The following is a 26,170-nucleotide window of genomic DNA, read 5'->3' on the forward strand; positions in this document are numbered from 1 at the left end:
AGGAACTGGTTCGGCCGGGTGGGTGATCGGGTGATCCACCCACCCGGACCCCAGAAGCGTGTGGAGGGGCGGCCTTCCGGGCCAGTGCGTCGCAGCCCCGAGTCGACGAGCTCCACCTGGGCCTGCGCGGGCTGTGACAGGTGCGCGGAGCAGCGCGGCGCTCCGCCCGCCGGCCCGCCCCCTCCGGACCTCGCCCGCCCGCCCGCCCGGCTCGGCTTGAGCTGCGGGCCCCCCAGCTGCGCGGCTCCGGCTCCGGGCGCCTGTCTCCGCCTCGATCGCTGCCGCCTCGGAGCGGCCGCCGCCCCTGAGGGAAGCAGGGAGGGAAGCCGCCGCCGCCGCTGACCCCGGGCATGAGCCGGCCGCGGTGTCCGTGGCTGCACTAAGGCGCCGACATGAACTTGCACCAGGTGCTGACCGGCGCCGTGAACCCCGGCGACCACTGCTTCTCGGTGGGCAGCGTCGGCGACCAGCGCTTCACGGTGAGTCCGGGAGGCTCCCGCGGCCGCCCGCCGTGGGTCCGCGTCCCTGCGTCCGCGGGTCTCGGCCTGGAATGACAGGCAGAGCCGAGAACGCGCCTCCGCTCCCGCCCCCGGGGCGGGAGGAGGGTCCCCAGATCCTCTCGGGGGCCCGGCCCCAGGCCCAGGCGCACCTGGCCTCGAGAGGGAAGGAGGTAAAGACCTTTTGGTCCTTGGGTCCTTACTGTGCGGAGCCTGCGCCCGGGAGGATGTTCTGTAGGTGTTTTAAGTGTTCAGTCCGACGTCCTTGGGCTGGGTGGTTTGGCAAAGTCGTTTAAACAAAAATTGTGTAACGTTGTGTGTGTGTGTGGGGGGGGGGTAGGGGAGGCTTTTCATTATCCTACTCCATAGGCTTAACATGGTCAAGTTTAGAAATAGTTGGGTGGATTTCATTTCTTGTTCTAAGTTAAGGTCAAGTAGCCTTGTAGTTAGAATGAGTGGGTGTCTCCACATAGTTACTAATTGTTAACAGCTAGAGCTGGTTAAAAACATAGTGAAAGCAGTGCTTTCTCATTTATTCTTCTGAGGTGTAACTAGAAAGTAAATATATATATATATAAATTGTGTATAAATAATTTACTCCTGACGCCCTTTGAATTCCCGTATGTGACAGTTTAGTAATCCTGGGAAACTTACTTAGTTTAGATTGTTCCCATGGACTGCTAAAGGTTGCATTCCTGTTTTTCAGTTAAACCCCCTTTTTGCTGTGTAGCAGTGATCCAAGGTTAAGGTGTACTGAAAAGTGATTTATTTTTCATTAGTCTTACTCAACTATTGGAAGTAAGAGGACTCCAAATTTCTGCCTACTTACCAGGAGGATAGTGGAAATTTCTGCCTTAATAATAGTTTTTGTGATAACTTCAAATTAAAAGTCAGTATTCACATGATACCCTGTATCTAAACGTATTTACAATGCTGACGATTTCTGCTACAACTTGTGTGACTGTGACTTAGTTGGGATTAGAAGTTTACATATATAAGAGAAAAGAGTTGATAGATATCCATGATTTCTTTCTGTCTAATTTTGACCTTTTTTTTTTTTTTTTTGTGGTCGTTGACAGTCAGAACAAATAATAGTCATTATTTTACATGGTGCAGGCATTTAATTCCTGAGTTGTGTTTTAGATCTGTGCCAACCAATAATTTGCTTCAAAATAGAGTCTGTACCTCCCCTGTAGAATAACACATGCACACCTTAGCTTGCACTTGACCCTAGCATTTTTAGAGATTCTAGTTCTAACTGTTAACCCAGAATACTCAGAAGAGTGAGCTCTGAGGGTTTCAGTGAGCAACTGTAGTTGGGACATTGCTCTCTGCTTTTGCTATGTAGAGGGAGAGAATAAACAGCATTTATTCAAGGAGGTTTTCCTACCAGGAGATTGCCTTCTCAGCTATCTCCTAAAGTTATTGAGTGCCTCCTCCTATGTAAAGTCTAAGAACTTTTTCTAAGAAGGCATTAAGATTCTATGTAAGCATGCTTTAAGACTCTATATAATCGCTGGGCTGGCGTGGTTCAGTGGTTAAGCGCCTACCATGAGGTCACGGTTCGATTCCCAGTCAGGGCACGTGCCCCGCTTCTGGGCTTGATCCCCAGTAGGGAACATGCAAGAGGCAGTGAATCAATGATTCTCTCTCATCATTGATGTTTCTGTCTCTCTCCTTCTCCCTTCCTCTCTGAAATCAGTAAAACTATATTAAAAAAAAAAAAAAAGAACCTATGTAATCTACTTCAAAGCATATATAATATGCTGGTTTATATACCTAGATGATCCATCTAAAGTGTATATAAAACCTTGATGAATGCTCCTATGTTATTTTAAAGGAGAGGTAAGTGAGTGTGCCAAAGCTCATATCGTCATTCCACACCATCATGTAGCTTCTTGGTCCATTTCCATAGAACAGGCTTTAATCTCCAGGTCTCAGGAAATATTGCAATAAATACAGTAAAAATACTTTTATTTTTTTGTTTAGTGTAAAGAGACACAGTTTTGGTGAAAGTTTAAGGATTACTAATCATCTATTTCCTTTGCAGCCAATCTATCCCTGACTTTTTAACATTAAGTTGATAGTTTTGTTATAAACTAAATTTCTTGCCCCTGGTTTCCTGGATATTGTATATATCTTAAATTTACCTTTCTTGAAATTGCTTATTTTTCTTTCATGTTGAAAGTAAAATCTATTTATTGTTTACTCCTTGAATTTTTTTTTTTAAATAGGAAAATAGCAAACACTAATGGTACATGGTATGTGCAGACTAAAAAAAATTCTCTAAATTCTAGTTTTACTTGAGTTAAGGTCATGAGATTTCCTCTTGCAGGCCCCCGTGAAGAATTTCTATTCCTCTTGGTATGGAATGCTTTCTCTGAAGACAGTACTGTGTTTGTAATTAGCCACTTTGAATGTTTGCAGGTAACTCAGATGTTCTTGTTTCAAAAGATTACAGGAGATGAGATCCTATTTTCACAATAAAATGTGACAGGTTTTACTTGGTAAATTGAAATGAAATTGAATGCATGTTTTCTTGGAGTTTCCATTTTAAAATATGCCATTATTAAACAAAGTTAGTATATCCAAGAATTAGATACTTTTTTTTACTACTTAAACTGGCAACAAACTATTTTGACTTTGCTCTTAGTATGAAAGCTTTTATTAGGCAGTGACCGACCATATCTCACAATTTCAAAGCACTTTATTTGCACTTTCATTGTGCATTAACCAGTGTTGCTTTGTGTATGTCTTCCATGGTTTCATTGTATCTAGAATAGGGATTGAAGTACTGATGAGACCTAATACAAGAGTCATTACCTGGGTTTGACTTCCAGCCCAATCTCTTATAGTTAGTTGTATATCCAGGACAAGTTCTTTTACACTTTTTCAATTTCTCTCCTCCCTCCTCCCACCCCATTTTGTAGTTTATTGATACTTACTAGTAGTGTTGAAACTGTTTTGAATGAAATGGAAAGATGGAGGTAATTTCCAAGATTGTCTTAATATTTTACTTTCTGTGTCTAGTATGGAGTTTATATACCTTAGTTCTGAAAGTAAGCATGTTATATAGGACAGGCTCCCTGTTGGGTGAGAAAAACCAGTGTTCCCAGCCAAAGGGACTCAGATTCGAAGTCAAGAAACTGACTGCAACTATCTGGCTGTTGGTAGAGAACCGAGGCTTAATTGGCATTCTCCTTTCTCAACTTTCTGTCATAGTAACCATCCTTTAGTTTAACTTTTTCTTTTGTTCACTCTAGAGCAGAGATTTTAAACCTATTTCATCTCAGGGCACACATAAACTAATTAGTAAAATTTGGCAACACACCAAAAAATATATTTTTTGTCAGTCTAACAACAACAACAACAACAAAAACAAAAAATACTAGATGTAATTTTGATTGCTTTACCAAAACAAAACAAAACAATAATGCTAATTTTCTACCCATCTTCACCACGGTGACTTTTTAAAGAACCAGGTACCTATAATACTTGTATATAAGGATTTCTGGTACCAAGAATTAACGAATCAGACAAAAACTTATTATGAGATGTGACCAATAAAATACAACTTTATTATATGACCTACATAAAGTATTTATTATTCAAAACAGGCATTCACACCTGTCTCTTGTTGTTGTGTTGACTATCATTTTTAAAAAAATTCTTTGTTGTTTAAAATATTACATGTCCCCTTTTCCCCCATTGACCTCTCCCCGGCCCTTCCCACTTCCGGCACATGCCCTTACCCCCCTTGTATCTGTGTCCATTGGTTATGCTCATATGCATGCATAGAAGTCTTTGGTTGATCTCTTACTCCTTCTTCCCCCCACCTTCCTCTACCTTTCTTCTGAAGCTTGATAATCTGTTCGATGCTTCTCTGTCTCTGGATTTATTTTTGTTCATTGGTTTATGTTGTTCATTATATTACACAAATGAGTGAGATCATGTGATATTTATCTTTCTACAACTGGCTTATTTTGCTTAGCATAATGCTTTTCAGGTTCATCCATGCTGTTGTGAATGGTAAGAGTTCTTTTTTACAGCAGAGTAGTATTCTATTGTGTAGATGTATCACAGGTTTTTTAATCCACTTGTCTATTGATGGGCACTTAGGCTGTTCCCAAATCTTAGCTATTGTAAACTGTGCTATGAACATAGGGGTGCATATATCCTTTCTGATTTCTTGGGATATATTTCTAGAAGTGGGATGACTGGGTCAAATGGGAGTTCCATTTTTAAGTTTTTGAGGAAACTCCATACTGTTTTCCACAGTGGCTGCACCAGTCTGCATTCCCACCTGATGTCATTTTTTTATTAGACAATCTAAGGAAAAGAGGCTTATGCAGTACACCAGTTTAAAAATCACTGCTCTAGAGAAATCTTTAAAGGTGGGAGAATGGAAAGATTCTTTTTTGGAGGTTCTTTGTATGTGGAGAAGTTACAGGAGGCGAAAGTTTGACATGTTTGCACCTGGAGAAAGAGATTTTTGTGGTACTCGTGCCACTGTGAGTTCTAAATTAGATTGGTTTTAAAAATTGGGCCTGTTTTCAAATACTGTGTTTTAAATATCGATAGTACTTAAGTACCTTTCAGATTATTGAAATAATACTAATTCTTAATATTGTTTTTAAAAGCGAGAACAATGTTAAGTACAACATACCAAAAGCAAGTCATTAAACCAGAAAATATACCAGGAAAAAATTCTTTGGTGAAAACAAAACAATAAACACAGGAAATCTAAGTGTTTCACAGGATTTACAAGAATCACAGGATTTCCAAATTAAAATGCTGATTGGTACATACTTGGATCATTTTTGAAATTTAGAATATTTGGAATATTATAGTAGGTTGTCTGCCAAAATTTAAAGTTAAAAATCAGGTTTTAATTATATGCTTGGTAGTAGACATGAACTCATGTGTGCTATCTTGTTTAGTCTCAAAGAGAGTAAACTTAATGTTATTTGTGCCTAATAAAGATTTTCTTTTGTCAATTTAATTTTTATTTTAGTTTTATATTGTTTTGATTACAATCAGAAACAGGTAGAGTACTAATTTAGTATATGCATATTAATTATGAAGAGCAAGTAGCATGACAGTTTGTTTGATAAACTATGTTGCTTCTAGGGTTTTGATAGCCTTTCAGAATATAATCATGGCACTTTGAAATTAATTTTTGAGAATAATTTGTTAGAAAAATCTGTAAAACTCATTTTAGACTTTATTCTAGAAATATTATGTGTTGTGTTACATCTTAAGTTTTTATTTAAAACCAGGTAGATGGATTATTAAAGAATTTAGTGGCAGAGAACCAAGATAGCAGCATAGGTAAATGTTGGTGGTAGCGACTTCTCACATCCACATCAAAATTACAACTAAAATACAGAACAACCATCATTCAGAACCGCCTGAAGTCTGGCTGAATGGGGAGTTTTCATTTTAGAGAAAACCTCCAGGTACCAGGAGGGTGATGGACCCCAACCCCACAGGGACTGGAGCCCCTGCACTAGGGACCTTCCCAGTCCACACCCTATGTTTCTCTTCATCCGTACCTTATCGGCTAATAAACATAACTGTTTCTCTGAGTTCTGCGAACCGTTCTAGTAAATAATCAAATCCAAAGAGGAGAAGGTCATGGGGACCTCTGATTTGTACCTAAATTGGACAGAAATTGTAGATAATCTGGGGTCCTAGTACTTGTGATTAGCATCTGAGTAGAGGGAAGTCTCATCCAAGACTGAGCCCTTCTTAACCTTTGGAATCTAGTAATGTTTTCTCTGGGTGGTGCCAGAATTGAATTAAACTGGAGGAATTGCTTAGTGTGTTCCTTCACACAATACTCAAAAGTTTGTGAGTTTGGTAGTAGTATGAAAGTAAAGAAGAAACACTGGAGGAAAACTAGTTTTTGTTTTTCCTTCTAGCTGGCCAAGACAAAATATATGGTGAAATTCTGTGTTCATAAGTTACTTAGTTTGTTCCTGCCTTTCTTTAGGTGTGGCTATAGTATTCACTTAAAATGCAGTTCATTTGTTTCACTTGCTTTCCCTTTTCCCCCATCCAGATTGAATTAAATGTATGACATTAATATATTTTCAAAAATCATAATTTTATTGTTGGGAAGCAAGGGACTTGGTTGGAAAGTCTGTGAGGAGGATTCTCCAAAAAAGGTCAGGGGCCTCTTAGGGGGGACCTTGCAGAAGGCGGAAGCCAGTGCCTTGACTTTTCCAAACAAATCTGAACCCCAGGTGTTTTGCTGGAATCTCTATGTTTAGTCTTTTAGACCTGACCTTGTAGAAGCATGAGTTTCTTCAAGGATACTTACCTTGCTTATTGTATCTAGAGGTTAATTTTAGTTCAAGCTGTTGTTACAATAAAAGCCAAAGGAGGCAGGCCATGGAAGCTGTTTTGATGCCTCCTGCCAACCAGCTCCTTAGCCTCTCTTTCACAGAAACATGTTTTAGAGTAATCTATTCATCTGTAGTCAGGGTCTGCTGGTCACCCCCGGCACTATATAATAAGCTATATTACGAAGTGCCATTCTTTCCTGTATCCCTTCCACACCATCCTTTCCCACCTACCTTTTTTGGTAACAAACTTTGTTTCCTACTTTTATCTTTCCGGTGTTTCTGTTCTTAATAACAGTTCTTAATAAACAGAAACGCATGGGTTTTTTTTAACCTTTTTTTTTTAAAAAAAAAATTTATTTATTTATTTTGGAAACCTGTATGTTTTCTTATTTAACTTGTTTCTTACACAAAAAAATAACATACTATATATGCTTTTTTGTACTTCAATGTATTTCCCCTAACTTAATACTATTCCCTAGAAAACACCATTGTCATAGATATCTTCCTCATTCTTTTTACAACTGTATAATGTTCCAGTGTGAGTATATATCATAGTTAATTCAACTGGTATTCTATGCATAGCAGGATTTTATAGGAGACAGTTACAATTTTTTGTGAGTGATTAAGAAATAGAACTAAATGCAAATAGGGTTTGAGTTTTTTTATTCATTCTACATCTAATTACAAATCAAATAAGCTGTAAGCATTTAAATTCTGTAGTAAGAAAACCAAAGAATCTTTATTTTAAGCTTCAAGCATAATAATCAACTTGTGAAATGTGGAGTGCAGCTGATTATATCCAGATTTCCCCCCCCATCTACTAGTTTATTGCCAAGTGAGGACTGAATGAGAGATATTCTAGATGAAGATCAATAATTTTCATTGGATTTAAAGTTTATCAAAATTAGAGACAGCTTTACATCTTGTGGTATTCTCACTAAGGAAAAGTCAAATGACAATATAAATGACAAAAGTCAAGTGATAATATAGCAGAGGCAAAAGGACAGGGCTAATCCAGAATGGATAAATCTTTGAATGATTTAGGGTTAATGGTATTATAAGTTGGCATCTTCCTCTCTATAGGGCTAAGTATATTTCTGAAATAATTTTATATTTTCCAAGTCTGCAGATGTTTAATATTTCTTATATTAAACAGTAATTTGGTGAGGTACTTCAGGATTAATGTAGACTTCTGGAAAGTTTAGAATGATGATTATTTACAAAAATAGTTACTGAAAGTAGATAGATAATTTCTGGTATAACAAAAGGAAAGCAAAATTATGAAGACTTTTAATATATAACGAAGAGGGAGTCTAAGTTGTAAACATTCAGAATTTGAAACAATTTTTTGGGAAACCAGGGACAGTTAATATTTTATCCAAATTTAATATTGAAAAATCAATTTTTAAAATATTAAGTATTTAAAACATTATGAATGAAAATTTTTCCTGAAATAAGTTAGTTTTTGGAACTTACTCTTGCTAATAGTCTCATGACAAGCCTTATGATCCTATTGTGGATATTTGTATAGGTGAGCAGACTATCATGAGATTTTTTTGTTTGTTTACTGAGCTAATTTTTTCCATTATGTGACATTAGTGGAACCAGACTTGATTATTCCTAATTTCTTTTTGGAAAATTCCAGGCAAGCATGATTAATTAGGAAAGACCCTGTGTTGCCATGGAAATAGCATAGATCAAGAATCAATAGATCAGGGTTTTCAAATCAACTCTGCCACCCAGATGTTATATTAATCTACTTACTTAGGCATCATTTTCTTGTCTATAAATCTAAACATATTTATTTGTATCTTCTCCCAAGTCCATTTTCTAATATTTTCTGTCAGCTTGTGAATAGGACCATTTTGGATTTGGTAGGATTTAAAGTCATAAAGTATCTATTAAGTATAATATTTTTTTACATTAAGTAAGGTATATGTGCATGTGCAAAAGTGACGAGAAATGAAAAATTATTAAAACTTTAGGAACATATCAGGATGGAAAGTAGTGTGTAATAGATATTTCATTATAGTGTTACACTGCATGCTGACTTTTAATATGTGAGTTTTAAATTTTAGGATGTGAAAATTTAATATTCTGATATTAAATTTTAGGATGGCCAAGTAATTGAAGAAACTACCTTGCTCTGGGAAGGTGTGGAAAAGACCACAAAAAGAATTCTGGTTCGAAAAGTTCTGCTTTATTATAAAATTCACAAAGAGCTATTTGCCAAACAAGTCTTAAATTAAACCCTTTTTATTTTGTTTGGTTATGGTGATTCTCTTTGTAAAATTAAATACTTAAATTTATTATGTAGGTTATTTATAAAGCAGGACCTTCAGTTAGAATTGAGTATGATAAACTTGAACCCTACCTTTTTGTCTTGAAACTTAATGTCTAGTAATAGAAAGGAATAATAAGAAATATATTTATAAACTATGGTATAGGCTACAAAGAAAATAAATAATAATGTGATGGAAAGGATGAGAGAGAAAGAGAGAAGGATGGAAGAAAGGTGGGGAGCAGGTAGGTGAGGAACTGAGAGCTGAATGTTGAAAAGAAGCTAGCTAGGCAAAGACTAGGCAAATGAAAGGTAGATAAAACACTTTGAGATGGAAAAGATTGATATGCCTAAGGAACAGAAAGAAGGCAATGTAAGGCCAGGAGCCAATTGAGGTAAGGAAAGAACCTTGAAATGTAGAGAATTAGGGACAATCATTTAGGGCAGGGGTGGGGAACTGTTGGGTCCTAATTATTTGGTCTGGCCCTGCCACGGCAACTGCAGGTGGGACTCGAAATTCAATATTTTTCAGAGCTTTTTTTCATAAAAACATAATTTGTAGGTTGATAACTTTGTATGGCCCATGAATGATGTTATAATATCCAAAAGGTCTTTGGCAGGAAAAAAAGTTCCCATCTCTGATTCAGTGCATTGAACATGGTGAGGAGTTAGGATTTTATTCCAAGAAAATATTGAAGGGGTTTAAGCAGGGAAAATTATTTGGTGTAAAAGATCACTTTTATCTTTGTGGTGAAAGAAATTAGAGGGACGCAAGAATGGAAGCAGTCAGACATTAACAATAGTGCAGGAAAGAGGTGGGCTTAGATAAGGGCGGTGGCATTCATTGGAGAAGATAAGACTGGATTTGCTGATGGTACTGTATATGAGAGGAAAGGAAATATTCTTGAATAGTACAGATTTTTAAAAAAGAATTTTAAAGTAATTTGTTAAAATGTAATATTTAATGCCAGTATTTTACTTGATAAATATTTTCTTGATAACTTTATTTTTCTTTCTTTTTTTTAGGCTTATGCATCTGGATGTGACATTGTTATACTGGGAAGTGATTTTGAAAGATTACAAATAATCCCAGGAGCTAAACATGGAAATATTCAAATAGGATGTGTAGACTGTTCAATGCAACAAGGCAAGGTTTGTAATCTTGTGATTATATGAAATTAGTTTTTATTTTTTATTTTTTTTATTTTTATTGATTTTTTACAGAGAGGAAGAGAGAGGGATAGAAAGTTAGAAACATCGATGAGAGATAAACATCGACCAGCTGCCTCCTGCACACCCCCCATTGGGGACGTGCCCGCAACCAAGGTACATGCCCTTGACCGGAATCGAACCTGGGACCTTTCAGTCCGCAGGCTGACGCTCTATCCACTGAGCCAAACCGGTTTCGGCTGAAATTAGTTTTGAATATGGTTTATGCCAGGGTAGTCTGAACTATATTTTGTATTGAATTAGACATTTGCTTTGTTTCAAGTGCAATGTAGCTATAAATTTCTTTTGGCTATCTAAGATGCATTGTAGAGAACAAATGCTCTCTAAAATGTATCTTTGAGATCTTCAAGAATTCCATTCTTATATAAATTTGAAGTAAAGCATAATCTCTCTATTGTGACAAATACATTTATTTATTTATTTTTAATACTCATTAGAGGATATTTTTCCATTGATTTTTAGAGAGAATGGAAGAAAGAAAGACAGAGAGAAATTTTGATGTGAGAGAAACGCATCAATTGGTTGCCTTTTGATGTGCCCCAGCCAGGGCCCAGACCGGGCAGGAGCCTGCAACCTAGGTATGGCACATGCCCTTGACCAGAATTGAACCTGGGACTCTTAGTCTGCAGGCTGACATTCTATGCACTGAGCCAGGAAGGGTTATGTTTTAATGACTTAAAGAGTAAATTTTAAATACACTCAAACAAAGTGGAATATTTGAAAAATACACTCTTCAAAGAGTTCACAAAGAAACATATTTAAGTTTTTTTTTTTTAAAGTTACATTTACGCCGAAACTGGTTTGGCTCAATGGATAGAGCGTCGCCTTGGTGACTAAAGGGTCCCGGGTTCGATTCCGGTCAAGGGTATGTACCTTGGTTGCGGGCATATCCCCAGTAGGGGGTGTTCAAGAGGCAGCTGATCGATGACTTTCTCTCATCGATGTTTCTAACTATCTCTCTCCCTTCCTCTCTGTAAAAAATCAATTAAATATATATTTTTAAAAAGTTACATTTACATTCACAGAATTGTGAGCTTTGAGGATAGGTAACTTAAAAACTGATTTTTATACGTGACAAGGAATACATCAATACATATTCTTCTGTTGAGGAAGGGAATTAATGTTTACTATCCATTAGAGGCCTGGTGTATGGATTTGTGTACGGATGGGGAGCGTGGCCTGCAGGGATCCGTCTGCTGTGGGAGCGCTGCTCATCCCTGTCAGCCAAGCAGTGCTCCCATTGTGGGAGCACACTGACCACCAGGGGGCAGCTCCTGCATCGTCCTGTTCTATTGGTTTCTGGGCTTTTATATATATATGTATATATATATATATATATATATATATATATATATATATATATACACACACACACACACACACACACACACACACACACACACACACACTAGAGGCCTGGTGCATGAAATTCCTGCAAGGGGAGTTGTCCCTCAGCCCAGCCTGCACCCTCTCCAATATGGGATGCCTTGGGGGATGTCTGACAGCTGTCCCACAGGGATCAGGCCTAAACAGGCAGTCGGACATTTCTCTCACAATCCAGGACTGCTGGCTCCTAACTGCTCACCTGCCTGCTTTCCTGATTGCCCCTAACCACCTCTTCCTGCCTGCCTGCTCGCCTGCCGCCCCTAACTGTTTCTGTCTGCTGACATGATCACCCCCTAACCATTTTTCTGCTGGCTTGATTGCCACCTAATTGCTCTCCTGCTGGCCTGATAGCCCCCAACTGCCCTCCCCTGCTGGCCTGATCACCCCCAGTTGCCCTCCCCTGCTGGTCTGATTGCTCCCAACTATCCTCTCCTGCGGCCTGATCACCCCCTAACTGCTTTCCCCACCCCCCTATTACCCTCTAACTGCTTGTTCTTCTGCGCTGGCCTGATCTTTCCTCTAGCTGCTTGCTCCCCTGTGCTGCCTGATTGCCTCTAACAGCTTACTCCCCTGATGACCTGATCACCCTTAACCACCTCTGTCTTGGCCCCCACCACCATGGCTTCGTCCATAAGGAAGTCGGATGTTGGGAAGATGTCTGGTTGAACCAGTCTAATTAGCATATTACTCTTTTATTGGTATAGACTAGAGGCCTGATGTATGAAATTCGTGCAAGTGTAGGCCTTCTTTCCCCCAGCTGCTGGCACCAGCTTCTCTCTGGCACCTGGGACTCAGGCTTCCCTCACAGCCCCGGCTTTGTCTGGAAGGACCTCTGGTCTAATTAGCATATTATGCTTTTATTATTATAGATTATTATAGATAGATAGATACTAGATGATTTACAAATGTTATTTTAGTCCTCAAAATACTTCTGTTAGAAAGATATTCATGTTATAAATATGGATAGAGAAACAAAGGTTAAGAGAGATTAATTTACTAGTTACATAGTAAGTGACAGTATGTAGTGGGATTCTGATCCTAGATATGGCAGTCTCTAAAACTTACATTCTTAAGTATTAAAATGCACATGAAATTGTACATGTGAGTATATTTTAAGTTACATTATTTCTTTTGTTCTTTTGATTCATAAGTAAGTTAACATATCCATAATTTATCTTTTCATTTTTCTTTTTAAAAGATTGCAGCATCCTATGGAAATGTTATCTCTGTTTTTGAACCAGTTATTCTTCCGAAGCAAAAGAAAAATTTGGTCAGTAATTTATCATTTTCTTTTTAGGAATTGAAATGTCTTGTGTGTTGAAAGATGTTATTTTTAAGAGTACAAAATCAAATAAATCAGTATAAATTTATGCTATAATTAAATGCCACTTTCATGTTACAAATATGTTTAAAATTTTCACTGAAATAGAATTAAATTGTGCCAATGAATTATCTTGACATATTTTTTTTTCCTTTTGAAATTTTTTTATTCTGTTTTGAAGAGTCAACAGCTTTAAGTTTGGCAGTTAAAGTTATTGCTAGTGCAGACATTGTTGTCTAGTCATATGTGGCACTTTATTCTTTGCTTTTGTGATCTAATTTTGTGTAGTTTTTCTGCCTTATGTATTTTGTCTTAAAGTTACATGTTTTTTTTGTGTATGTTTTTGTTACACACACACACACACACACACACACACACATATATATATATATATATCGATATATACAATATATTATATATATATATATATATTATTGTTTAAAGTATTAGAAGTAGTAGTACATATGTTAAAGTTACATGTTTTAATTGCAGACTTAACATACCTCCAGGACTTATTTTCTTGCACTTATTATATCATGTAACATAATTGTTAACAGGCCAATGAATTTTTTAAGTAAAGAAACTATTAATAGTTCTGAAAGCTGGTTAAAATTAGTTTATAAATATTGAGGTTATATAGTATATATCGTTAATGCTTTTAAATGTGACAAACCAGGTGATTTTACCCATCTCCACTGGAAATTAAACTAATGATTTAAACCATATGAAAGGATATCAGGATAGTGTGGTCCAAAGAGCATTTATTAGGAGTCAGAGAAACTATGGTTTCTTTGCTGCTTTTTAGCTATTAAATCCTAAGTAAGGAACTTTATGAGATCTTTACTCAATTCTGAAATTATAATAATTACTATCCATTCTTCATGGGCTATTATAAGGATGACATGATTTCAGAGATTGTGTAGAAATCTGTTAAATGTAAAGAATTAAACAGTATTTTAATAACAGACATACCTTTATATATCTTTTAATAGTTTTCATTTTCACTTAGCTCATTAGTATCTTGCATATTTCTTGACTTAGTTTTGTAGTTATCATTTCTTTCTTTATAAATAAGCAGCAGAGGCCCCAAAGAAATGTGACTTGACCATCGAAACAGCTATTAAGCCACAGAACTAAGAGTGAAACCAGCTTTATTGATTCCTAGATGAGAACATTCTTTTCTCTATCTTGTGTTAATAAAAAATATTTTTTGTATATTGATATCCATTTTTAAATTCAATGGAAGGAGAGTCCACAATTCTCCCCAGATTTTTATTTGTGTTAATACTTTAATGAAGCCAATATTAGAAGCTCTTATAGCCTTATGAATTAATAATTGATAGTACTGAAAAGAAATTTTAAAGGTGGCCACTCCACTCAGAACAATGTATATATTTCAAATAATACTCAGTATATTTATTAAATAGAATAACTGACTTTTAACATTTGTGTTATATTAAAAGTTCTATATTAGTAAGGGTAGAATTGAGATTTTCAGTTTTTGCCCATTTTTCTCTTGATATATGATTGTTTAATATAACAGTGTCAAAAACTCATTAAGAACAAGCTGGTTTAACAAGCTGTAGGTAGCACTGACTTTCCAGAGAGGGTAAAGAAAGCTTGATGAATAAGGGGAAAACTGGATCAGATGGGAATAAATCAAGACTTGGAAGGCACATAAAATCTGTTATTCCAGAATATATCTCAGAGAATGTTTAGATCCTTATAAAAATATATTGTTTCCATTTCTTTATACCATCTGGAATATTCTTTTAAGATGTTGGTTTTTCATAAGAGGTACTCTTCAGAATCACTAGTTCTGATATATCCAGACCCCACTCTGAGGATTTCTAAATTTAGAGGTGTGGGTTTTGTCTAGGCACTTGTATGTCTAGTTCTAGAGAGGGTTTTCATGTATACCATGATTGAGAACTATTTCTGCAAGGCAATTTTTTATAAAAACATATTCTGCAAGCCACCTGTATCAAAATCTTCTGGGTTCTTTGTTTAAAGTGCAGATTCCTGTGCTCCATCTTGGACCTTTTGATCCTGAACCTTTGGACATAGGTCTTAGAAATTTGAATTTTTAATAAGCATCCAGCCTATTCTTATATTAAAATTTGGAACTAATTCATTGAGAAAGTTTTTATAACTCTCAAAGTATTAGAGGTTAGTAAAGTCAACTTAGTAGGCCATAGCCTGAATGTAAAAGAAGATGAAATGGAATAGAAAATGTTAGAGGGCATCACATCTAATAAAAATAGATTACTTAAGATTACATTTATGTGTATGCTTTGTGTATTTTGTGTCACAGTGCAACATATATTTCTTAGGTTTTCAGGTAAAAAAGTTGAAATTTGTTTCTTTAAGGAATAAAAAGACTTAAATTATACATTATAATGCAAGTGTTACATCTCTTATTCTGAATTTTTACGCATACCATATCATCTCAGATCTGGAAAAAAACATTAAAAAACAAAGCCTCCAGAAGCAGAGACTCAGACATATTTAAAATTGAGTCTTTGTAACAATATTAATAAAAAAGTAATAATTATATTTTAAAATTCTGAGGTCAATAAGAATATTGTCTAAAATGGTATATATTCATTGGTTGTTTAAATATACTAAAGAAAGACTTTTGAACCTCCAGGACTGGATATTCTCTCACTGATCTCCATCACATATTCTTTATTTTTTCTTTTAAAAAAATATTTCTTGATTTGAGAGGAAGGGAGAAATAGAAAATCAATTATGAGAATCATTGCTCAGCTGCCCTGTTGCACACCCCCTATTGGGGATCGATGAAAACTGGGCATGTGTCCTGACTAGAAATCAAAAGATAGCCTCCTGATTGATAGGTTGATGCTTTCTTATTTTTCTTGACAGAATTGAACATTTTGTTTTTAAAAATGATTGCATGTATTAGTAATAATGATGATAATATATACTCTTGTCAGAGAAAAGATACCAATAATAATTCGATAAATGACTTTTTTTTAATTTTAGGAATTATATCGTCAGTGGCAGAAAAATGGTCAGTTTTTTCTGGAATCAATAGCGCACAATATAACTTGGGATCCAGCAGGTAAGAACTTACAAATAGGATTAATGGAAATGAAATATCACTTGCCTACACTATTGCTTTTATTATTTTCATGTATTTCATTTCTGCTTTTTGTGAAATTGTGGGGAACACAGAAATAATAAAACAGATTGCACTCTTTTAGAACTTATGATGAAATGAAGGTGTCAGCTATAGGAGGAATCTTGTTTTGGGAAGGTGACATTAATTCTCTGTAAAGAGTCCAAGTTTGCTTGAAGAGGAGCCTTTTGACCTGAAAGTAGATAGATTTAACAATGAAGGTGGGGGTAGATTTAGGTGGGAAAAAGAAGAGAATTCTAAGGAGAGTTAATGTACATATGTATTAGTTAAATATTTCTGTATTTAAAATCTATCCCAAATCCATTTTTACCAACCTACCACAATGAACAAAGGCACAAAGAAAGAAAATGTAAGTTAGATTTTAATAGGGGTTGTACTTCATTGAGGCTGGAGTGAATCTGGAGATGAGATAAGACTGCAGCTTATTATAGAAGGCCTTTAAAGTCATGGCAAGGGATTTGACTTTAATTCTTGTTAATTGTCTGAAAGAATTGTTGTGGTGACCCCCAACCATAAAATTATTTTCATTGCTACTTCATAACTGTTATTTTGCTACTGTTATGAATCATAATGTAAATATCTGTGTTTTCCGATGGAAAATCATAATGTAAATATATGTGTTTTCCGACCCACAGGTTGAGAAAAGTTAGCAGGGTCGCCTAAAACCTGTTTGTTGCCTAAGACCTAAACAGGTCTTAATAGGTCATGAGCTGCAGTTTGCTGACTACTATTTTAGAGAATAGTGTTAATGTTAAATTCCTCTAAATTATAATTACAATAGTAGTATTAGATGACTTATTTTTTAATGTCACTTATCTCATAGTGACTTGACGGCAGCTCATGACCATTATCTTTTTTAACTGTGATTGAGCTAAAATTCATATAGAAGTTCATTATTTTTCTTTTTACTATTAAAAACTTTAAAGTTTAGAAATTGGTTGAGGAATAGATTACAGCTATACTAAATAAATTACAGCTATATTAAATATTAAATAAATATGATTATTACTTTTGCAAATGAACTTTGTAATTATTTATAAAATTATTTTTAATATTTTACATGAAATACTAGTATTGGTTTTGTTCAGTATTTATATATGTACCAGGTATTTGGATATAAAGAAAATTTTTCAGTTGATGTTAGTAAATTGACTATAATGCTCTTGTGTTGTCTTGAAATCACTATTGCACCTTGCTTAAATCATAAGATTTTCTGTCTTAGGCTTCTTATGTCACCCCCCACCCCAATTTTAATATCTATACCTCTGCCCTTTGTGTTTAAATCAATATATTTTATACCATACCTTACCTACTTTTATGTCATTCCATACTTAGGATTAATTATTTTGCATTCTTTATTAAATTTTTAATCCTTCATTGGGTAAATTTATTTTTAGTTTATGTTAATAATTTCCAGTTATAAAATAAAGAATGTCCTGGGGATATAATGTACAGCACTGACTATAGTTAATAATACTGTATTGTACTGTATTGTATATTTGTAAGTTGTAAAGAGAGTATTTTATCTTTAAAGTCCTCATCATAAGGAAAAAAGTTGTAACCATGTGTGGTGGTGGGTGTTAGCTAGATTTATTGGGGTGATCATTTTTCAGTATATGCAAATATTGAATCATGTTACACACTTGAAACTAATAATGTTATATGACAATTATTATATCTCCAAAAAAGGGAAAACTTGTGTCTGTTATTAAGTTAAACAGTGGAATAGTAATCACATTTATTTATTTTCAAATATATTTTTATTGATTTCAGAGAGGAAGGAAGAGGGAGAGATTGATAGAAACATCAATGATGAGAGAGGGAGAATCTTTGACTGGCTGCTTGCTGCATGCTCCCTACTGTAGATCGAGCACACAATCTTGGCATTTGCCCTTGACGAGAATCGAACCCTTCATTCTCCAGGCCGACATTCTTATCTACAAAGCCAAACCACCTACTGGGGTGTCGAACTCAATCAGAGAAAGGGCCAAAATCTAAAATCCAGCCTAAATCGCGGGCCGAATGGTTTACTGAACAGCCATAAACTGACAATGTTAACCAGAAATGTGAATTTAAAATGAGTGGAACAATCTTTTCCTTAACAGTGCTGTTAACCAACTCACATGCTATCAAGGATTTGGCCCGCGGGCCTTGTGTTTGACACATGTGAATAGGGCCATATAAATCATATTTAAATGGAATGTCTCATTAGTACTTTCTGGACTGTTTTTATCTGCCTGTGAGACTTTCCCTATAGTTGCTATTATTTATTGAGCTTTTTCTAAGTACCTAGCCTATGCTAAATACTTTATACATATTATAGCTAATCCTTACAATAACACTATACAAACTTTTAATTTTATAGATGAGAAAATTGAGGCTCAAAGGCTTTTCAACTTGATCAAATTTACATGGTTAATTAAGAGCCTTAGTTGGGAATTAAGACACAAGGATTTCTAAAGTCTATGTGCATAGATCCACTTTCCTTTCTAAATAAAATCATGTTTCCAGAGAGACACCAGTCTGTAGTTCTTAGTTGCTAAGGTGAATGGTTTATTTATTGTCAGCTTTTTTTGTAAAAATTACATCACCTCCCCTATCTTCTATGTTTGGATTATGGCACAATCTTCCACTCAGTTATCCAAGTCATAAAGTTGAAATCTCTCCCTGAAACCTATTATATTGGTGTTCAGCCTTAAAAATTCTACTTTTGAAATGGCTTTCAAATCCTTGTCTTTAATATTTGATTCAGGTCCTTGTGATTTCCCATCAGTATTATTACAGTAGGTTAACCAGATTTCTCTGTCCTATGTTTTCCCTAATCTTGTATAACTATCACTAGAGTTATTTTAAAATAATTATCACTAGTTATTTTCTAAAATGGATCTTTACATTTTTTTGTGTACTGGAATCTTTGATAGTATGGTGGAAATTACAGATTATCTCTCTAGAAAAATGTACATACTAGACATATAACTTGTATATCTCAATGAAGAGAGGTTCACAGGCCTTTTCAAGTCTCTGTTGATACCCCTTCCCCCAGTTGAGACCCCTTGTTCTAAAATACAGATACATTTATGTGAACTCCCTCCTCCCACTTAAAAATCTTTAACTTCCAAGATCTATTATAAACTCCAAACTCCTTATGAACATTAAAAATGTTTCATAGCCCTTACGGGTTTGGCTCATTGGATAGAGCGTCGGCCTGTGGACTCAAGAGTCCGAGGTTCAATACCGGTCAAGGGCATGTACCGTGGTTGCGGGCACATCCCCAGGAGGGGATGTGCAGGAGGCAGCTGATTGATATTTCTCTCTCATTGATATTTCTTATTCTCTATCCCTTTCCCTTCCTCTCTGTAAGAAGTCAATAAAATATATATTTTTAATAAGTTTCATAATCTGACCTCAGATTTTTTTCCAATCTTATTTATTTTTACAGATTTACTATACAACTTATTTCTTATCCATCTCAGATTACAAGCCATTCTTGGGAATGTATTTGAGTTCGAATGTCTTCATGCCTCTGTTCATATTTCTCTAATTTATATTCTCTTGGGAATATAAACTCATTATAAAAAAGGACATTATTCATTATATGCTTAATGCCTAGCACAGTGCCTAGTACAAAGAAGATACTCATTAAATGTTTGTTGAATGAGCGATTATAAAAATCTCTTTTTCCTAAGCTGCTTTAAAAAATTTATAACTTTACTCCCCCAATCTCTTTTTGTTTTTTGACTTTTTTTGGAAGTTATTTTATCTTTATAGTGTTATATGAAATTGTTGAGTATGTAACTTAACTCACTAACTAAATACCTAAATAATAAATGCTGAATAATATATTTATATATATAAATATATTTTTTTAGGCAATCGTCTTTTAACTGGTTCTAGCAGTTTACAACTCTGGTCCAATGCTAACTTGGAGAAGCCAACTGAAGATGAAAATCCAGATAAAACAGGTCTTAACTTGGGGGATTGGAGATGCATTTGGCATTACAAGTAAGCAATTAATTAAGGGATTAACTGACAAACCTCTGCCATGTGGTTTTATTATAGTTGCATTTTAATTTGTGTAAAACCACACTAACTTTTTTTTATTGTGAAATGCTTTCTTTTTATAAACAGAGTATTCACCATTTCCCATGTTCTACATATTTTTTATTTAAACTTGTTGAATAAAACATTTATGAAAAGACCTAAAAAATGTGTAAGGTATATATGAAGATCATTCAGTAGAACTTGCTAAATTATACAAAAGGAGACAGATACTTTTAATGCTTTTGAGTGAAAATTTTTCTGTTGTGAACAGGTATATTTTTTCCAAAGTAATCTATATATTGGACATAATTTTTGTAAAAATCTCATTGTAATTTCTACTTTTGAGCATAGTACTGAAATTCATTTAAAAGTCAAATATGGGGAAATTCTGAGAGAAAAAAAAGAACAAAGATATTAGCATAGGAAAATGAATTCTAAAGCTACAACTGATCAAGCAGTTCTTATTAAACCTCCATGTATAACTGGGCCTAATCATGAACCCCAATCTGTCTGTTCTTATGAGAAAGATATAAGAACAGACAGATTGGGGTTCATGATTAGGCCCTGTTATACATGGAGGTTTAATATTTAGGGTGGCATTTCACATACGTGGGACAAACTTGTTAGCTTTATAGAAGAGAAATGAAGTTAGAGTCTGTTTCATATCTGGCACCAAAATAAAGATCAAAGGAAGAACAAATTAAATTTCTATACGATGAAACAAATATTAGAAGAAAACATAAGTAAATTTTTATATTTCAGAACAACAATGTCCAGTATGGTAGCAACTAGCCACATATCACTGTTGAGCACTTGAAATGTAGCTAGCGTGAAATGAGGTGTGCTGTAGATATAAAATACATACTAGATTTCAAAAACTTAACACAAAGAAAAGAATTAAATTATCCTATCGATTTTTTATTGATTACATGTTGAAATGATAATATTTTTGATATATTAGTTTAAATAAAATATTAATTTCACCTGCTTCTTTTTACTTTTTAAAATGTGGCTAACATTTATGGCTAACATTTGTCATTTATGTTCTATTGCTATGGGATGAAAAGTGTTGCTCTAGAGTTAACTAAAGACTTTTTAAGTATGATACCAAAACTTGACACTGAAAGGAAAGGAAATGAAAAGAAAGGAAAAAATAGATTGTTTTTACTGTAGTAATAAAATATTTTTGTAGCCCTGGCCAGTGGTGTTAAGTGGTTAGAGTGTTGCTGGTGAATGTCTCAGGTTCGATTCCTGGTCAAGGGCACATACCTGGGCTGCAGGTTTGATCCTCTGCCAGGGTTGGGGCACGTGTGAGATATCTCTCACATGAATTTCTCTCTCTCTCTCTCTCTCTCTCTCTCTCTCTCTCTCTCTCTCTCTCTCTCTCTCTCCTCCTCCTCCTCCCTTTCTTACTTCCACTCTAAAACAATCAATGGAAAAAAATATCTTTGAATGAGGATTAAAAATTTTTTTTTGTAAATAAGAAGGAAGACAAAATATTTGCAATTTTAGGTTAATCCTTTTTTTTTAAATGAGGTCTTAGAAATTAATTAGAAAAGAACAGATAGTGAACAGAAATGGACAATGAGGAGAAACATTTTAAATGGCAATACTTATGAGTAATAAACCTATTAATGGTTGATTGATCTCACTTGAAATCAAGAAATATGAAATGTCCATAAAGAGGACGAATAATAGCTATTACTAGTGAGTGTTTGGAAAAATAGCTACTTTTTTATACTGTTAAGAAGGGAGCCGAAACCGGTTTGGCTCAATGGATAGAGCGTCGGGTTGGTGACTGAAGGGTCCCGGGTTCGATTCCGGTCAAGGGCATGTACCTTGGTTTCGGGCATATCCCCAGTAGGGGGTGTGCAAGAGGAAGCTGATCGATGACTCTCTCATTGATGTTTCTAACTATTTCTCTCCCTTCCTCTCTGTACAAAATCAATAAAATATATTAAAAAAAAAGAAGGGAGTACAATTAGTATTATCTTACTAGAGAGCAATTTGGAAGTATGAATTAGTAGGCTTAATTTCTTTTCTGTACATTTAATAGCAATTTAAAATTTTATTCATTAATTTAACAAATATTTGTTGAGTGCTTATGATGTTACAGGTAGTGTAAAGTGTTTGGAATATAGAAGTGAACAGATCAGGAGAGATAGATAATAACCAGTAAACTGGTATGACAAGATGTTAAATGCCATTCTTCCTGAGTCATTTTTATTTGAAGCAAAGTAAGATATATATGTGATACCAAAATGAGAGTAAAGCAGACCTCCTATATATAGAATTTACCAAGGAGATTTCAAAGGAGCTGGTTCCATGTATTTTGTACCCTTCAGCTAGATCATGGGTATTAAAAATGCTTACCATGTGAAAAGGAAATTGGATTTTGCAAAGAGAGTTCTTTGGAAAAAGCTATGGCGTTGTTTTGGACTCTTCTTTAGAACATTGGCAAGAGGGGAGCAGCAGAGTGTACTGTTGCCTTTATTGCAGATGTAGTAAGGGGTTTCCATTGGGTTAAACTGAGAATGCATTATGTGCATTATTTGGGAAAGGGGAATAATTTTAAATTAAATTAAGATTATACAGTAATAACTTGAGCTAGACCAGTGGTTGGCAAACTTGTTAGTCAACAGAACAAAATATCAACAGTACAGCGATTGAAATTTCTTTTGAAAGCCAAATTTTTAAAACTTTTTCTAATGCCACTTCTTCAAAATAGACTCACCCAGGCTGTGTTATTTTATGGAAGAACCATACTCAAGGGGCCAAAGAGCCGCATGTGGCTCGTGAGCCGCAGTTTGCTGACCACAGGGTTAGACATACTAATTTATTTGAACTGGTTTATTAAGTAAGCAGAAAAGCCATGAAACTAGAAACTGCAAATTTTGATTACACTAACTACTTAAATAGTAGGTCTCCATAATTTACTAGATATAAGAAAAAATTTAAAACATGCAACTCATGTAGATGAAGATCAGTAAGTATTATACGATAGAGAAAAAGTAAGTAGGGTAAGGGGAAGAGGAGTAGAGGTGACATCTATATTATGAGTATAGACCTGAAGGAAGTGAGGCAGTAAGCCATGTGTGCATATCTGTGGGAGAAGAATGTTGCAGGCAGAGGGAACATCCAGTGCAAAAATTGCTGCTTAGCTTGTAGCTGAAGTAAAGTGAACCAGGTGAAGAGTGATAGGGGAAATGATCAAAGTCAGGAGTCCATTTATAGGTTATTGTGAGGCTTTTGCCTTTTCTAAGTGAGTTGGGAGGCTGTTAGTACTTTGAGCAGTGGGAGTGTTGAGATCTGATTCCCTTTTAAGAGACTATTTTAGCCGAAACCGGTTTGGCTCAGTGGATAGAGCGTCGGCCTGCGGACTGAAAGGTCTCGGGTTCGATTCTGGTCAAGGGCATGTACCTTAGTTGCAGGCACATCCCCAGTAGGGGGTGTGCAAGAGGCAGCTGATTGATGTTTCTCTCTCATCGATGTTTCTCTTTTGAGAAAACTCTAGTGGAGACAAGATCACAATCATGGATACCAGGCATTTTTAATAATTTGTCTTAAGAAGATCCTTAGGGCTAACCAGATGCATAAAAATTGCATGTGCAAGAATGTTCATCACACCTTTTTTTTTTTTTTTTTTTTTTTTTTTTTTTTAAAAAAAAAGCAAAATGAGAAAACAGCAGTAAATTGGCAAATTATTTAAAATCATTGCAGATATCTCACTTGGGAAGATTAAAAATGGCGGCAGAGTAAGTGGATGCCACATGGACACACTCTCAGGACCAAACTGGAATTACAACTAAAATACAGAAAAATTTCCTGAGTAATCAACTGAAGACTTGCTAAAATCATTGCATATATGTGTAATAGAATACCATAAGCCAGTAAATTAATGCAGATCTACACATATTGATACACAAAACGTTTCATAACATTTTAAAATAAATGTTGCAAATAAAATTGTAAATATGACCTCAGTTTTCATCCCCTCTTCTACATCCTCTTATAGGAAATAGGGAGAGTGGACAGAAGTATCTGGAATTCAGTGTATTAAAATGTTAAGAGTGGTTTTGCATCTAATTGGTTTTGTGGTATCTTTGAAACTATAGATGATTTCAATTTCTTATCCGCCTTTATCAATATTTTCTATTGCATTTAAAATGAGGAAAAAGTTATTTGTGCTGAGTTATGACAGAAGTCATCTTTAGCCTGCTTTACAAATAATTTTAGGATGAATTTAAGCATGAACTTGGGTAAGAAAAGAAAAGTGAAGATAGTGAGAGGTGTCTTGAGACCAGCATATGTGGGTAACCAGAAGGGAAGGCAATGAAGGGAAATGAGCCAAAGCTCCTTGGAGAAGAAAAACTAGTACTTACCAGCTATATAGGTGAAGCTGGCAGGCTGAGTTTATGGTGACCATTAATCCACACATAATCTTTAATTAGTCAAATGCTGCCTTCAGGCAGAATTCATCTTTGAAACACTGATTTTCCCTGAAAATATATTGTGGAATATAGATTATCTGTGGCTCTGGATATTAGATTCCAGATTTAAAATAATATAATTCTCTCTCTCTCACATTCTGAGGGAATGAGAGCTATGACTCTGATCTTAAGTTTTATTTATTTTTTAATATCCAAGGATGTATTTATTGATTTTTAAGTTTTATTTATTTATTTATTTATTTATTTATTTATTTATTTATGAAAGAAGGGATGGAGGAGAGAGAGAGAAATGTTGATGTGAGAGAGAAACATTGATCCATGGTCTTTCATATGCTCCCTGACGGGATTGAACCCAAAACCTATGTGTGTGCCCTGATCAAGAATTGAACCTGAAACTTTTTGGCGTACTGGACAATGCTCCAACCAACTGAGCCACACTGGCAAGGGCTGATCTTAAGGTATAAAGACTGACAAGTTGTTTCTTGTATGACTCTTATGTGTGAATAGACATAAAAATAATATTTATATTTAATGTGAAGTTTTATATTTTAAAATTTATTTTATATTTAAGAGTTATACTAAAAGTGAGTGTGTAACTTGTGTTATTAGAAATTTTTATTATTTGAAGAAATTGCTGAGTATAGTTTAATGGAGTAATACTACATGATTTCTTATTTTTCCTTGAAAATTGTTCTTTATCTGTTTGATTTACAGAACTGCTTCTCAAATTCATTTAATGAAATTTTCGCCAGATGGAGAATTTTTTGCCACCACCGGGAAGGTAATTTATAAAACTGCTATTACCAAATTGTGTTTATGGTTTATTTTGAAACTTCATAAAAACATTAATCGGGCCCTAATCGATTTGGCTCAGTGGATAAAGCATCTGCCTGAGGACTGAGAGGTCTCGGGCTCAATTCCCCTCAAGGGCATGTACCTAGGTTGCAGGCACATCCCCAGTGGGAGGTGTGCAGGAGGCACCTGATCAGTGTTTCTCTCCATCAATGTATCTTTCTCTCTCTCTCCCTTTCTCTCTATAAAAAAAAATCAATAAAATATATTTTTTAAAAAACACTTTAATCGGCTTTACTCTTATTTAGTTTGAAAATATTTTCTGTTTAAAATGTTAAATAGCAAAAATTGGCTCAATATTACTGTTTTGAAAGGTAGTATAGTATAATTGAAACAGCACAGACTTAAAGGTAATCTGGTTATAAATCTACCATTTACCAACTTTTTGATATTGAGTAATTAGTTAATCTCTTTGAGCCTTGGTTTTCTCATGTGTAAACTGAGAATAATAATACCTACTTCAGGTCATTCATCATAGGATTAATTTAGACAGTATATGTAAAGTGACTGGCATAGTGTTCTGCATGTAGTACACTATCTATAAACTTGCTACTATTTATATTATCTTTAAGCAGACAGATATATAAACTGTATTTAA

At 35.2% G+C, this 26,170-nt stretch overlaps 1 protein-coding gene across 13 annotated transcripts in view; it reads left to right on the forward strand.

Moving 5' to 3' along the window:
- Positions 1-26,170, forward strand: part of DMXL1 (Dmx like 1) — a 128,795-nt gene continuing 102,625 nt past the window's right edge. For 5 of the 13 annotated variants that reach the window (XM_036408862.2, XM_036408863.2, XM_036408864.2 and 2 more), the window contains exons 1-6: positions 3-479; positions 10,155-10,280; positions 12,943-13,014; positions 16,072-16,150; positions 20,098-20,230; positions 25,435-25,501. In XM_036408862.2, coding sequence (XP_036264755.1) covers positions 393-479; positions 10,155-10,280; positions 12,943-13,014; positions 16,072-16,150; positions 20,098-20,230; positions 25,435-25,501 — 564 coding nt within the window. In that variant the 5' untranslated portion in view covers positions 3-392. Of the gene's footprint in view, positions 480-10,154; positions 10,281-12,942; positions 13,015-16,071; positions 16,151-20,097; positions 20,231-25,434; positions 25,502-26,170 lie in introns of those variants that run through there. The other 8 variants (XM_036408874.2, XM_036408873.2, XM_036408871.2 and 5 more) reach the window with 5 other exon arrangements.

This window comes from Pipistrellus kuhlii, unplaced genomic scaffold (genome assembly GCF_014108245.1).
Source record: "Pipistrellus kuhlii isolate mPipKuh1 unplaced genomic scaffold, mPipKuh1.p scaffold_m20_p_4, whole genome shotgun sequence".
NCBI classification, from domain to species: Eukaryota; Metazoa; Chordata; class Mammalia; order Chiroptera; family Vespertilionidae; genus Pipistrellus; species Pipistrellus kuhlii.